General features: G+C 39.8%; 1 protein-coding gene across 4 annotated transcripts; it reads right to left on the reverse strand.

The window, feature by feature from the left end:
- mphosph8 (M-phase phosphoprotein 8) lies at positions 1–13385 on the reverse strand. Of its 4 annotated transcripts, none has more exons than XM_060876205.1 (14): positions 13171–13380; positions 11136–11285; positions 9936–10967; positions 9771–9846; positions 7313–7759; positions 6461–6583; positions 6258–6346; positions 2057–2197; positions 1816–1902; positions 1501–1655; positions 1243–1400; positions 708–832; positions 485–568; positions 1–388 (listed from the first exon to the last, which is right to left on the reverse strand). In XM_060876205.1, exons 1-14 carry the CDS (start codon positions 13270–13272, stop codon positions 347–349), a joined length of 2811 nt encoding a protein of 936 aa, XP_060732188.1. In that variant the 5' UTR covers positions 13273–13380; the 3' UTR covers positions 1–346. The 4 variants fall into 4 exon arrangements, with proteins under 4 accessions (XP_060732188.1, XP_060732187.1, XP_060732186.1 ...); XM_060876204.1 differs by having other exon boundaries at positions 9936–10970; XM_060876203.1 differs by lacking the exons at positions 1–388; positions 485–568; positions 708–832; ... (1 more) ...; positions 1501–1655; positions 1816–1902 and adding an exon at positions 4066–5310 and having other exon boundaries at positions 2060–3952; positions 13171–13385.
- Between the last annotated feature and the right edge of the window lie 567 nt (positions 13386–13952).

The raw sequence follows: 13952 nt of genomic DNA on the forward strand, positions 1-13952 counted from the left end.
TGGAGTGATAAATTATTGTATTTAAAACAAGGAAAAACTTTACAAGCAAGATTCGTTTTGACCGTGTCTGCAAGATCAAACAAAAAACAACAACAAATCCTGTAAAACTCATAAAACACACAACACTTTGATGAATGTGTATCTTGGATTCACACTGTGTTCACAATGTCTGCAGTAAAAGACTGGCTAGTGTATTTGGGTCTTTATTTCCAAGCCACTCAACTGAACATGACCCATCTCTTCTTCTTGGCATGATTAGCAACACATGAAGGACAGGCTTAGGAAATTACTCTGACTCTTATTAACAATTTCAGCTGAACGTTGACCTCGAATCAAAGGTTAGGCATCACTGTAGTTGGACTCTATATGCACCAATGAGAAGTTTAACCTGTGGAAACACATTAAGGCAAAGTCTCGGGTTAAAAACATTTTTCTTAAGAGGCTCTGCATGTTGGTGTGTCTGGCAGATCTGTAATATATTCACCTTAGCTGTGGGTGACTCGGCTAGGCGAATAAATAGTTTGTTGGATCCTTGTACAGGGCTGAAGGAATAAATAAAGTGGCTATCCTGTCAAGGGAAAAAACACAATTAGATGGACCGCAGATATTTAAAGTAATTAGCTGTTAAAATAATTCAGTTTTCAGAGCTAAAACGGCAAAACAAGAAAAACCTAAAAGAGATCTATATTGTAAATAAAGTGACTTACAAGGAAGATAGGCAGCTGAAACTTGTCATTAAGGATGACAGCATGTACGCTACAGGGCCCACAGAGCCTGGCTGTGATCTCAGTCATGAAGTTAGCATGGAATATGAAGAGAAGTATACCAGATCCTGACAGAAGAAACAAAATTTTTCACTACTGCCTCAGTGCTAGAATAATGTTTACTTATTTGTGGTTTAATACCATATCAGCAGCAATTACTATATTCATCGCAAAAATCAACATTATACATAAAAACAAAATACTAATATTAGTAATACTACTACTAATAATAACTAACCTCAATAATAATGATTGCAACATCATTTCAATACATTTACAATCAAAACCATACATATGTAACAATAACAGCAGTAATGATGACATTCATATACAATCTTTAAGTTGAATCTGTGATACAAATTCTAGCAGTCTTCCAGGGGAAACCTTATTAAAAATGTCCATTAAAGTGTTTTCTGATTTAAAAACGTTACTGCTTATGGTGTTGCCATCTCTTTGACTCCAGCGTGATGTGTACTACCTTCTCCAGGTGTGTGCTGTGGGGGTTTGTAACTGAATTCCAGTGAGAAATCTGGTCCCTCACACAGGCGATGACAGGCCAGAGGAAACACAGGCTCAAGCAGAGCCAAACGCGTCTCAAAATATGCTCTGATTGTCTCCTCTGCCACTGTTGACAACCTTGAAATTACAATCAAAACAGCATCCACCGATGTAAATTTCAGAGGTTGTCTGAAAATCTAAATGTAATAGATATTTTTTTGTTTTTATAAACACTCACATCTGGATGTGGTCTTTGATGAGGTCATACACCATCATGTTGTTGCTGAGTTTGGCAAAGTGCAATGCTGTTGTTTTGTGCTTGGAGAGGATGTTGCAGTCAGCTCCATACTCCAGTAGGAGGCGCACTACATCTGCATTTCCTCTTTTACATGCCTAATAAGGCCAACATTAATAGATGTGAACGTACTCATTCATAAAAGCAGGAGGAGATAGGCAAAACACCCAAAGTGTAAGGAAAACAACTAATTTATCAGCAGAGATCTCACTCAAATAACTGAAGGAATGAGTCTCCCTTGCTCTTTCTGATCCATACCTTCATGAGAGCCGTCTCCCCGCCCGGTGTCTGGGCATTTAAACAAGATCCTGCCTCAAGAAGAATGGCCACAGTGGTGAGGCAATTCTAAAGGGAGAGATAATTATGAGGTTATTGCAGACCTTCTTTTTACCCCATATGACTGTAAGACACAGTGAAAGACAAGAACAGATGTCTTCTGTGGTGAGTGTAAAGCAGAAGAACAGCTGAAGAACAGTTTTAGCAGCAAAGCAATAATTACCTTATCAGCAGCATGCATGAGGGCTGTGGTGCCGTTCTTTTGCTGTCCATTAACCTTTACTCCTTTCTTAATCAGCAGCCGAAGGATATCATCCTGTCCACCTGCGGCGGCCAGCATGGACAGAGACATACCACCAGAGTCCTTTTGGGGACACATGCACAGACACCCAAAAAGAGACGACAAAAGGTACGCAGTTGATCTAAAATTAAACTGGTTTTTTTTCTTCTCAAAATGACAGCTCATAATGCAATGATATTAGCTTTCCGTAGCTGACATTACACAAAATGAAGTCAAATGCAACCCGAACACAATACAATTAGAATAGACAGATATACAGCTAGCTTTTCAGAATGGCTTCAGAAGTTAACGAATTACACTTTCAGGTACAAATAGTAACTCATCACAGAGTATTTTTTTTCAGTGATATTATAAACATAAAACTATTTACAAATTTCTCTGAAAAAAAGCTATTCTTATTTACACAGTTTGTTGATAGACATGACAATAATACATTGTAAAAAAAAATGCATGGCAAGGATCAGAGCATGTGTAGTCCACTCACCATAAATGAATTTCTACTTTTTCTACTCTATAACACTGTACATTGCATGAACTCTTAGAAACCTCTCTTACTGTCCCTCAGAAGCCTATGAAGACTGCAACATAACAGGCTTGTTTATGCTTGGTTTGTGTAGGCTGAGAAACAAAACATTTTTTCCCCCCCCAAATACAGCAGGCTCTTTTCTGACACAGACTTATACTTTTGTGACCTAGACTTTATAGTCCTTTCCATTTAATATGCACTCTTTGACCTCCTGGGGCAAACTGTCCCAGTGTGTTTGTCAGCTTATAAAGAATGACCTATTTTTTTTTTGTTTCACCTTTTTAGTCAGATATTTGAGTTAAAAAAACAAACAAAAAAAAACACAAAAAAAAAAAAAAAAAAAGAACGGAAATTCTGAATTATTTTTTACAATGGTTCTGATCAGAGGCACATAAGTAGATGGAATATCTCAGACCGGGGTCAAATTGACCCGGTCTGTTCTGCTTATAAAGCATAAAGTGTAAAATGATCACACCATTCTGTGTGATCAGCTATACATTTGTGAACATTTTACACTTGTGATATGCCCTTTGCCAAGCAGGAGGCAGCATCTGATCAACCAACACGGGGGCCACACACACACACACACCTCAAAAACATGGCATGATTTCATATAAATAAAACTTCTTAATTTGTGAACAATAAACCTTATCTGATGAAATTATGCCATGTGTTTGAGTAAAATATGCAGAAATTATTACAAATTATTTTGGATAACTGCTGACTGCTGTGTCAAACATTAGCCAGAATATCCAAGGGTCAAAGAGAACAAATAAATATGATTTACAAAACACAACATGTATTTTATTTCCAAACCATTTTGAACTTATAAAATACAAATTTTTGAACTGAATAAAAATACAATGAACAGAAACTGTGTCTCTGTGTCTTCATTTGCATGACTGGCAGGTTATGATGCTGTGAGCTTTGCAAATATGCACATTGCATTTCTGGCACCTGGTGCTGGTTTTGTTGCCATTTGTGCAAAATATGCACCTCCTCCTTTTGGGTAAACATGCAGAGGTCGATGCACCCTTCTGGACTTCCCTGACAATGCTAGCAGAGGCTGGCGTGCGGGGAAGAGGCTGGCGCCGTTTTATTAGAGGTGTCACGAGTTCTCTTCCAAGCTCCTCAAGGAATAGCCTCCTCTTGTGGCACTTCCCCTGGTTCCAGTTTGGGTTTATCTCTCTCCACAGCACAAAGGAGTTGTATGCAGACACATCAAGCATCTTGTAAAACACAGTGATGGGCCAATGGGCTGTCAGTCGTTTACAACTGTAAACACTGGTGACCTGCAACAATAGTAACAAAAAAAAAATGAGTGAAAATTAAATTTATATTTTCTTACACAAGTGTGCAATGCATTGACCCGGTTGAATAAATATTACATGAAAAGGTGCAATACCTTGTCGAGGTTGTCGACTACCCCCTTGTTCTTGTTGTAGTCGAGGATTATCTGGGGCTTTTTATCTTCTGTGGTGCCAACTTTAGTGTCCTGATGCAAAGTGCTCATAAGAAGCACATTCCTTCTCTTTTTGGGGCAGTAGGAGACAAGCGTATGAGTGTCAGTAAACGCAAACTGGGAGGACAATCTGGCTCTGTCTCTTGTTGCCAGCAGTGCAGGGGGAAGCTCTGGTTTGTTCTTTCTTATGGTTCCCACCATGGCCAGCTTCCTGCTTAGCAGCTCCTGGCCAAGAACATAGGATGTGAAGTAGTGGTCACAAGTGATGATGTGTCCCTGAAGACCCTTGGTCACCTCGAGAATCACACACTGGCCCAGATTCTTTTCCGGCTGGCCCTCCACAGGTTTGCCGGTGTACACCTGCATGTTCCAGGCGTAGCTAGTCTGGGAATCGCAGACTACCCATATTTTGATTCCATAACGGTCAGGTTTATTTGCCATATACTGTTTGAATCCACATCGCCCTTTGAAAGAGATCAGGCACTTATCCACGGCCACATCAGTGCCGGGATTATACATACGCTGCAGGCGACACACCCACTTATCCCAGACCTGTCGAATGGCAGCCAGTTTGTCCCTGTCACGGCGTGCTGATCTGGTGTTGTGATCATCAAAACGTATGACTCTCGAAATGAGGTTGAATGTCTTCAGCGGCATGGTGGCACAAAAAATTGCCCTCCCAGTCTGAGCATGCCATAGGCTGGATGTAACCTCTTTACTGGACCTGTAGACCCCAGCAAGAATTAAAAGTCCTAGATATCCCTGTAAATCTATTTTATCTAATTTCCTCCAGCTGTCACCATACACACGACATCCCTCCTTGTTAGTCATTACTAGCACTATCTTTTGAATTTCCTCTGATATAAACAACTCAAAGGTTGACTTTATGCTAACAGCACGAGTGATAGCATACTTTGTTGGCCCACGGGGGTTCCTCTCCTGTGCTGCCCCCAAAATATTGCGTCGGTTGCTTGGAGGAATGGCGGACCAGAGAATATTTCCATCTTTGGATTGGAAAATATCTCCAGTTTCAGGAGGCTCCTCTTCGTCACTTGATTCCTCCTCGTCAGTTGGAACAAAATCATCATTTTCTGTGATATTTTCTTCCTCTGACACTTCCTCCTCCTCTTCTGCATGGTCTGCCTCATCGCTGTCTTCCTCCACAGGGCCAAAAATGAGGTCAACAGCCTGTAAGGCAGTGTAGGTTCTCTTCATTTTGCTGTCTCAGAGTAAAATGTGAAATGCCCAAAGTATGCTATAAATTCAGGGTTTTGTTTTTGTTTATTGTTATGTTAAATGCAATGCCCAATGCTTTGAAGAGTGTTTGTGTGTGTGTGTGTGTGGAGGAATGTTCATTGTGCTGCAAAGCGCAAGAGTGTGACCCATTGCAAACTGCTGCTGGGAAGACCACAGATGCTATAAAATTCATTTATAAAACACATAATTCAACAAACATAGTAATTAATTTTACCATTAATCCCTGTAGACTGCAAAGAGCATAGTATGGAACCATACTTGTCATTTTCAGGCAAGTATATGAAAGAAACCCCAAGACAAATAAATCCTTTTACACGGGTACAAATTTACCCAAAGACAACAGAGGAGGGTGAAATGTGAAACGCCCTAAGGATGCTATAAATTCAGGGTTTTTTTTGTTGTTTATTGTTATCTTGTCCCCAATTGGGCAAAAGCATCTCATAGCTTTTGTTTTGTCTGAATGCTTTGAAGTGTGTTTGACTGTGTAGCCATGTTGGTAGATCAGATGTTGACCCCTGCTAGACAAATGCATATCACAAGTGTGAAATGTTTACAAATGTGTAGCTTTTGTTTTGTCTGGAAGCCAAATGAAATGCAATACCCGATGCTCTGAAGAGCGCAAGAGTGTGTCCCATTGCACCACTAAATGTGACCCGGTCAAATTGTTGCTGGGAAGACCACAGATGCTATAAAATTCATTTATAAAACACATAATTCAACAAAAATAGAAATAATTAATTTTACCTGCAAAGACCAAAGTATGGATCCATGTTTGACATTTCAGTATTTTGTTCGCATGTGCATACTTACTAAATCAGACATGAATAAGGATTAAAATTTGTCATAAAATCTAGAAGGCTGTCGACATGCTGTCTTACCTGCTGGTCCAGGTTATAGTCCTCTTTGGAACTGAGTGCACGTTTCACAGCCATATAATTCCCATTTTTTACAGCATCCCGCAACTCAGCTGTGTTTACAAAACAATCAACAAAAGAAACAGAGTAAAAGGTACGGAAAAAGAGTTCAAATATGTATCTGACAGTTCTGTGGTGGTGTGGAGTGGGGTGTGCGTAAAACTCACTGGGAGTTAACGATAGGGGGGAGAGATTTTCATCCTCTCCATTCAAGTGTTTTTGAAAGTCTTCCAGTGTCATCCAGTCTAGATTCAGCTCAACTCCAAGATTGAGAGAAGGCGGACCCCTGTCTGTTACACAAAGCCACAGAAATGAATCATGGCCAGACATGCACAAAATTCACAATGTACTGTGCAGCATCAGGATATTCATACAAACAGAAGTTTGACTTTGAAAGTCTAAGCTCTCAAGCTCAAGAAAATTTTATGTACATGAGAAGATTACTCAGATTTACACTGAAAATGAGTCAGTATGTAACAATCCATATACAGTACTATACGTACATAGATTGTAGAGCTGCTTATGTCTACAAACAAATTGCTTGGAAGCAGCAGAGCTGATGTTAAAATGGTGCATTCAATCTTTAAATTGTAAATACAAAAAGCATTTATTTCAATAACGACTTTATCCTGTTTATGGACTCTATGAAACTCTAGGAGCATATATTAGCATGGCCAATCCACATACAGGCATGTTTTGGGAGTGGAAGGAATCTGAGAGTAACCCGTGTGGACCATGCAGCTGTGAGGGGGCAAATGCTACCCATTGCACCATCGAGCCACCCATTGTTCTATTTACTATAATTATTATTAGAGTGTATTATTTCACATGATATGAGGTCATATTGCCCAACCCTAATAGTTTGAGTCTCACTGAGACAGTGCCCCTTATTTTAAAAGCATTATTTGTACATATTCTATTTAGATACATCTCAATACGAAAAGGTTAAAGAGAACAAAAGAAGTGGGTAAAACTTCCATAATTATAAAAATGTTGATGTAACAACTGTCGATACACACCAGGTGTTTTTTCAGAGCGTTCCAGGGGGTCTTGAGAGTCCTGATTGTCATCGCAAGTGACAAGGAGGCGAGACTCGCTGTCTTCCCTCCTTTTCCTTCTTCTCTCCTTCCACCTCAAGTCTTCGGTCGACTCAGTAGATGCCATAGCCTCCACTGCAGGTCTCCTGTCCAACCAATCTAATCGGACATCCTCTGCCAGTCTCTGTCTCTCTTTCTGTGCCTCTTCCATTTTACCCTTTCGTTCTCTCTGAGACTCCTCAAGCTTCTCCTTCCTCTTTTTCTCCTCCTCCTCTTCAAGTCTTTCTTTCCTTCTTCGCTGCTCTTCTTCTTTCTGCTCACGCTGTACATCCTCCTTCATCTTGGCCACTGGTTCATTTGACCGGTCACTCTTTTCTGCCTCCTGTGCGCTCTTTTCTTGTCTTTCATCTGCCTCCATGGCAATAGTGCCTGGAAGTGAGTAGTAACAAAAGATAAGTTTAAAAAAAAAATTCACAGATGCTATAAAATTCATTTATAAAACACATAATTCAACAAACATAGTAATTAATTTTACCATTAATCCCTGTAGACTGCAAAGAGCATTAGTATGGAACCATACTTGTCATTTTCAGGCAAGTATATGAAAGAAAACCCAAGTTAACCCAAGACAAATACAGGGTTTTTCCTGGGTCAAAATCGGTCTTCGGTGGTGGCTGACCGACATGGTCATCCACACACGGCAAAGAGTACCCTAGTACCCACATGATCCGCAAGCCGCAATATTGACAATAAATGTTAAATTTAAAATAAATACAAAGAAACAGTTTGTGATTTTTTCTTATCCTATTTATTCATGAAAAAACAATCGCTGTCAGGCTAGATAGTAAAAGAAAGCGATTACAACTTATTTTACATGAAAACACCATCGATACCAAAGTATATTAGAAATGTCAACGGTATCACAATTTATCTATTTACAAATATCACAGCCTGCAGACGAACATTTAACTCGTCTCTTTTTATTAACACTGTAGAAGCTTTTTACAACATCTCTGTAGTCGACTTCATCCTGATGGGGCCCATCCACAGGCACCTTGCAGCATACGTCTAAATGTTGGTCCTTTTTCATTTAAGTATAATCATATCAATTAAAAAGTAGCATTAAAAACGTAGCATTAAAAGGTGTAATAGGGTAATTTTTTACCATATAAAATTTAATACAATTAGCAGCTAGCTAGCAACAGCTCACTTTGTGCTTTGATCTAGTTTCATCTTATCTAGTCTAACTTTAAACTAAATGATTTTATAAGTAATTTACTACACATAGTCATAGGCCTATACATACTGTGGATTATTAAGGCTAAATTTTACTAAACACTCTTGCTAAATGGGGTAAGCACACTTACTTTCTCATTTCAGATGTGTATGTTCTTCTAAGAAGTAACGATTTGTTATACACCTAATCAGACACTGACGGGCAGACTAACTGCTTTAATCATTCATTATAATGAATCGGCTCCAAGGAGTCATTAGGTCACGAATCGGACTTTAGAGGACGTGTCGTATGGGAATCCTGGCTGTTAGGACATTGCGAAAGATTTGTCAACACACACACACAAACACACACTGGATAGATTTTGTTTTGTGTTTATTTAAGGTTATGTCAGCTGCATGTGCGGAATGCTTGTCACAATCTGTAAGAGAAGATAAGGCAACTTTTTTTTGACTGCAATTCACACCCAGCGGTAATTCAGCAAAAATATTATAAGAACGCACCACGTGAAACATGGATTCAGTCTTCCGACCTTTAGGATCAGTTGATTTTGATGCGAGGGAGAGAGCAAAGACAGAACTGAAGACGGAGAGTGCCCGTGCGGGGGTGGGGGGGCGCTGTGCTTGTTCTCTCCGTCACTCCGTCAGTAGCCTGCTTCACTCACAAAACCCAATTAAAGATCAAATAAGGCTTTGACGGGACAAAAAATCGTTTTGGCGGCCGCCAAAAAAATTTTCAATGTAGGAAAAACCCTGAAATAAATCCTTTTTACATGGGTACAAATTTACCCAAAGACAACAAAGGAGGGTGAAATGTGAAACGCCCCAAGGATGCTATAAATTCAGGGTTTTTTTTGTTTATTGTTATCTCGTCCCCTATTGGGTAAAAGCATCTCATAGCTTTTGTTTTGTCTGAATGCTTTGAAGTGTGTTTGACTGTGTGTAGCCATGTTGGTAGATCAGATGTTGACCCCTGCTAGGCAAATGCATATCACAAGTGTGAAATGTTTACAAATGTCTAGCTTTTGTTTTGTCTGGAGGCCAAATGAAATGCAATACCCAATGCTTTGAAGAATGTTTGACTGCGTGCGTTCATTGTGCTGTAAAGCACAAGAGTGTGACCCATTGCACCACCAAATGTGACCCGGTGTTTAAAAAAAGAATTACCTAGTACATATGTTTAATGTTTGAGGAATTTGTCACTTACCCTCCTTTGCCTTATCAAACTCAGTCTTCTGCACTGGAGATTCCTTTCTCGCTTTTTTGTCAGGCTTTACTGAACTCTGCAATGTGATACAAAAACAAAAAATAAATGTAAAATTAATGATGCTAAGCACATTTATTAACAACTAAATAAATAACTACCCCGCACCTTTGGTGTGTGAGCTGCCTGTTTCCTGGGCACACGATCCTTGGCCTCACAGTTGAGCAAAAACTTCTCAAAGAGATTATTAGGTGCAGCACCCTTCTCTCCAGTTTCTTCCTTTTGCTCCTTCAGCTGCTCCTCCTCTCTTGGCTTGCTGGGAGTGGCTAAAACTGTAGAGGATGAAGATGCAGACAAATCCTTTTGAGGAGCAGAGTTCGTGTCCAGACCTTTAGGCTTGCTTTTTGCTTTTGCTGTAGCCCCGGCATCACTGGAGTCAGGCTCATCCTCACTGCGAGATGACTTGCTGCTGCTCTTACTGCTAGTCAGGCTCTTCAACTTGTTTAGACCACTCTCTCTGAGCAGCAGAGCAGAATTGTCTGTCTTTTTGGGGTTCTTGTCCTGAACCAAGTCTTTGAAACCTTGCAGCTTCAGTTCAGATTTGTTCTTCTTCTGTTTTGCCTTGGAATGATCACTCCCACTTTCACTCCGAGAGGACTTCTCTGTGGTTTTGGCAGTTGTAGGTTTTGCTGTGACACTGAGGTTTCCTGTTGAAGAAGTGTCATCGGTGTATAATTCTGACGGTGCATCACTCTTGTCTGTCTCATCACCAGAGGACTCGATCTCTTTTTTTGACTTTGCCTTTTTTTTCTTCCTTTCATCAACAATTTCTTTCTTTTGCTTCCCTCCTTCTTTAACTTTTATTTCTTTTTTGTGTTTCTTTGCAGGAGCTTCATCGTTCTCATCATCTTCCTTTTCAATAATTCGCTTCTTGGAATCTGTGGGCTTATCTTTCTTAGTAGGTGGTAGTGTAGGAACTCTTTCCTCTTCTTCATCAGACTCAGGAGCAGGCAATGGTTTGTCCTCCTTCCATTTCTCCTTCTTTTTCTTTTTCTTCTTGTCCTTTTCAGACTTCTCATCCTCAGAATCCTCTACATGTTTTTTCTTTTTTTTCTTTTTCTTACTAGGGGATTCTTTTAGTTTATCTTTATCGCTGTCACTCTCAGAGTTTGCATCAAACAGTTCACTCTTCATAGGCAGCTTCTGAGAAAAAATTAAGAGATATTACTCTGTTCACAAAATATCAAGTCTCTTAGTCACATTTTAATATGCAACAGATCTTTCCTTTAGTGTAACATTTTGTCATGAATTAAATAGTGCAACATTTTTTTGGGATGTGTTGGAAAATCTCTTATATTATAGTCTCACCATGCTGGGGTCTTTCTTAAGTTTCTTCTCAGCCAGAGACCTCTCATAAGCCAGCAGCACCTCACTACAATCCTCCAGGTGAGCTTTGGGCTCCCAGGTGTCATCATCTGATGAATAGTTCTTCCACCTCACACGGTATAGAATCTCTCCCTGAAAAGAAAAATCAAAGGCAGAGTTGTTTAACTAAAATCACAAGCATTTAAAAAACACACAGAAGCAACATTCGTTTTTATATTCTACATGATAAAAGAAACAAGTTGCACAACATGTTTAATAGGCAATAAATATTACACATTATGTGACACGGGTGAACGCCATGGATGTTCACCATTCGCAATGTTGCTTAGTAACAGTAACCAGTTGGACTACTCGTCTCTCTGCCGATGTTTCAGGGCAGCACTTGAATAATCACTACAGCTTGAACACAAAGATCTGCATTCATTTGGATCAGAGTGTGTGGGCCTGCTTTTCTGTCAGTTGCACCATGGCTTCCTCTTACTGCTTATCTTTTCCCTGGTGCTTCAAAGTTTTTCCTGTAATAACAGCACTCGGTCTCATCTTTTAATCAGCAAAAGAAAGCCCCAAGATCTACCCTCTCATTAAAGTTAGATGTTTACATTCTGAGCTTATTTATTTTTATACACACGTGGAACTGACTTTGGGAATTAATGTCTTATAAACAAAGAAAGTAAAAACTAAGTGAATTGTGTGTTTCTGTGTGGTTCAGTCACATAATGCCAAATCTGTAGCCACAGTCAACCCTTCGAATCCGGAAAGGCAGAATGGTTATCCTTAGCGGCTATCTCCTGTTTTATACCTCACCCACTTTGTTTAGAGATGACTGGATTGATGACAACAAGCATAAGCAGCTATCTATGTGACATGTCAGTAACTAAAAAGTATTTGTATTTTGTATTGTATTTGTATAGTAACTGTTTAGGAGTATATTTTAGTATTCAGACATTAGCAGCTCTGGATCATTTTACAATACTAAATCACAATACATCAAAGTTAGCTTCTTACATATCTCCTTGCTTTTGTCTGCAACCTAATTTGCATTAAAGCAAACACAGACCTGTGTCACGCACACAAACACACAGAGTCAGTGAATAGGCAATAGTTCAATAGGAAAGAGTGTACACTAGTACTACAAGTAGTAGTGAGGACTCGTATTAGTGCTGTGTACAAACTATTGGATTTTACTCTCTCTGGAGCCCACCTGGCACATCACATGGCTCTAAAGCACCAAAGTAGCACGGCTCATGAACACATACGATAAGTGAAACATCTCTTACATCTTCAGCAAACGCTCTTACTCTTCTCTCACTTACAATACAAGTAAGAACAGGACCTGCTGCTATAGGACACAGGCCTGGAGCAATCAGCTAGCATTTTAACACAACACTTCAGGTTTGTCCACTCACTGGTAATCTCTTTTCAAGCCGAAAACAAACACGATGAGGACACAAAATCTTTAGAAAGAGTGTTGCAAACATTCACCCCGTGTATTATCGAGCAATGATCGACAACCGGTCTCTTAACTAATCCCTGCAGCAACAACACAGAAGACGAATAAATATTTTACTTTTCTCTACTTTAAATTCTGACCCCCTCAAAAACAAACAAAAACAACGCTGAGTTTTTAAGTAACGTTTAGTTATTTATACTACGCAAAGAAGCACGGACAAAGAACCAAAAATAGACACTACAGTTGTTTCCATAACAATCTGCTGTTACATTGTTTGCTAAAGTCAGCCAGCACAGAATGACCCTTAAAGCTAGCCTTTAGCTAACGCTAGTAAAGTTAGCCCAGTTTAGCTAAGCTAACTGAGCAAGTGTAGCAACAATTAGCAGGTCTGGTCACTGAAAACTCAACCTCTTCACATTGCTCGTTTATCTGCACAATTTCAGCACAAAAATGTTACGCGTAACTGAATGATCTAATCGCGTATAGTGTTAAAACAGCTGCTGCGCCAGCTAACAAGATGGCATCCTAGCTAGCATGATAGGGACTAGCCGACTAGCTAGTACTCACATCTTCCACTCGCATGTCAATAATCCTTTCCACTTCGTATACATCCTCTTCTTCATCCTGTTCGCTGTCCCCAGGGTCCGCTCTCTCGGCACAGGAATCCATTTGTAGGTAAAGAAGTAAAAAAAAAAACTATACTCCTTAACTTGCTACATAAACAGCATTGAACGAAAAGACCTCGCCTTAACGTGCAAACTCCACTGGAGAGCAGCAGGAGCTGTTCTGGTTAATGTGGACGTGGGTGCGCGCAGCCTGGGCGGGGCGGGCAGACAGTAGAGGGGCGGGGCAGACAGTGGAGGCGTGGCAGACGGGGGGGTGGGGGTGGTGGTGTTGGCAGACGGGGGGGTGGGGGGTGGCAGACAGTGTACGACCCTCTGTGGGCGTGGAGACGCTGCCCAGCATCACCAATGACTCTCATCCCTGAGAGACACACTCCTAGTTTATGAGCGACCTAATGAGTAAAACCGAACTCACCAGTGAGATCCACAGGGTTTTAACCTAGATTATGACGTGCACATACTTTTTTAGACATTGTCACTTAATCATTGATGTCTGTGAGGCAAATCACAGGTATATATTCATAAGCTTGTTTTTATGACGCAATTGTCTCAATTATTAGAGCTCAAAATAATATATTTGATCAATTTAGCACCATTTTGTAGTCAGATAAAGACATTTAGGTGTAGTCTAAATTATATATATAGAACCAAGTCTCATTATATGTGTGTATATATATATATATATATATATATATATATATATATATATATATATATATATATATA

This window comes from Tachysurus vachellii, chromosome 8 (genome assembly GCF_030014155.1).
Source record: "Tachysurus vachellii isolate PV-2020 chromosome 8, HZAU_Pvac_v1, whole genome shotgun sequence".
Lineage (NCBI taxonomy): Eukaryota > Metazoa > Chordata > Actinopteri > Siluriformes > Bagridae > Tachysurus > Tachysurus vachellii.

Bases quoted from the DNA above. Each gene is read 5' to 3' on its own strand.
- mphosph8 (XM_060876202.1), bottom strand. From the start codon at position 13,272: ATGGATTCCTGTGCCGAGAGAGCGGACCCTGGGGACAGCGAACAGGAT. The intron at 11,286-13,170 runs GTGAGTACTAGC...TTTTCTTTTCAG, and splicing joins TTGACATGCGAGTGGAAGAT to GGAGAGATTCTATACCGTGT. The intron at 3,953-4,065 runs GTATTGCACCTT...CTATTGTTGCAG, and splicing joins TAGTCGACAACCTCGACAAG to GTCACCAGTGTTTACAGTTG.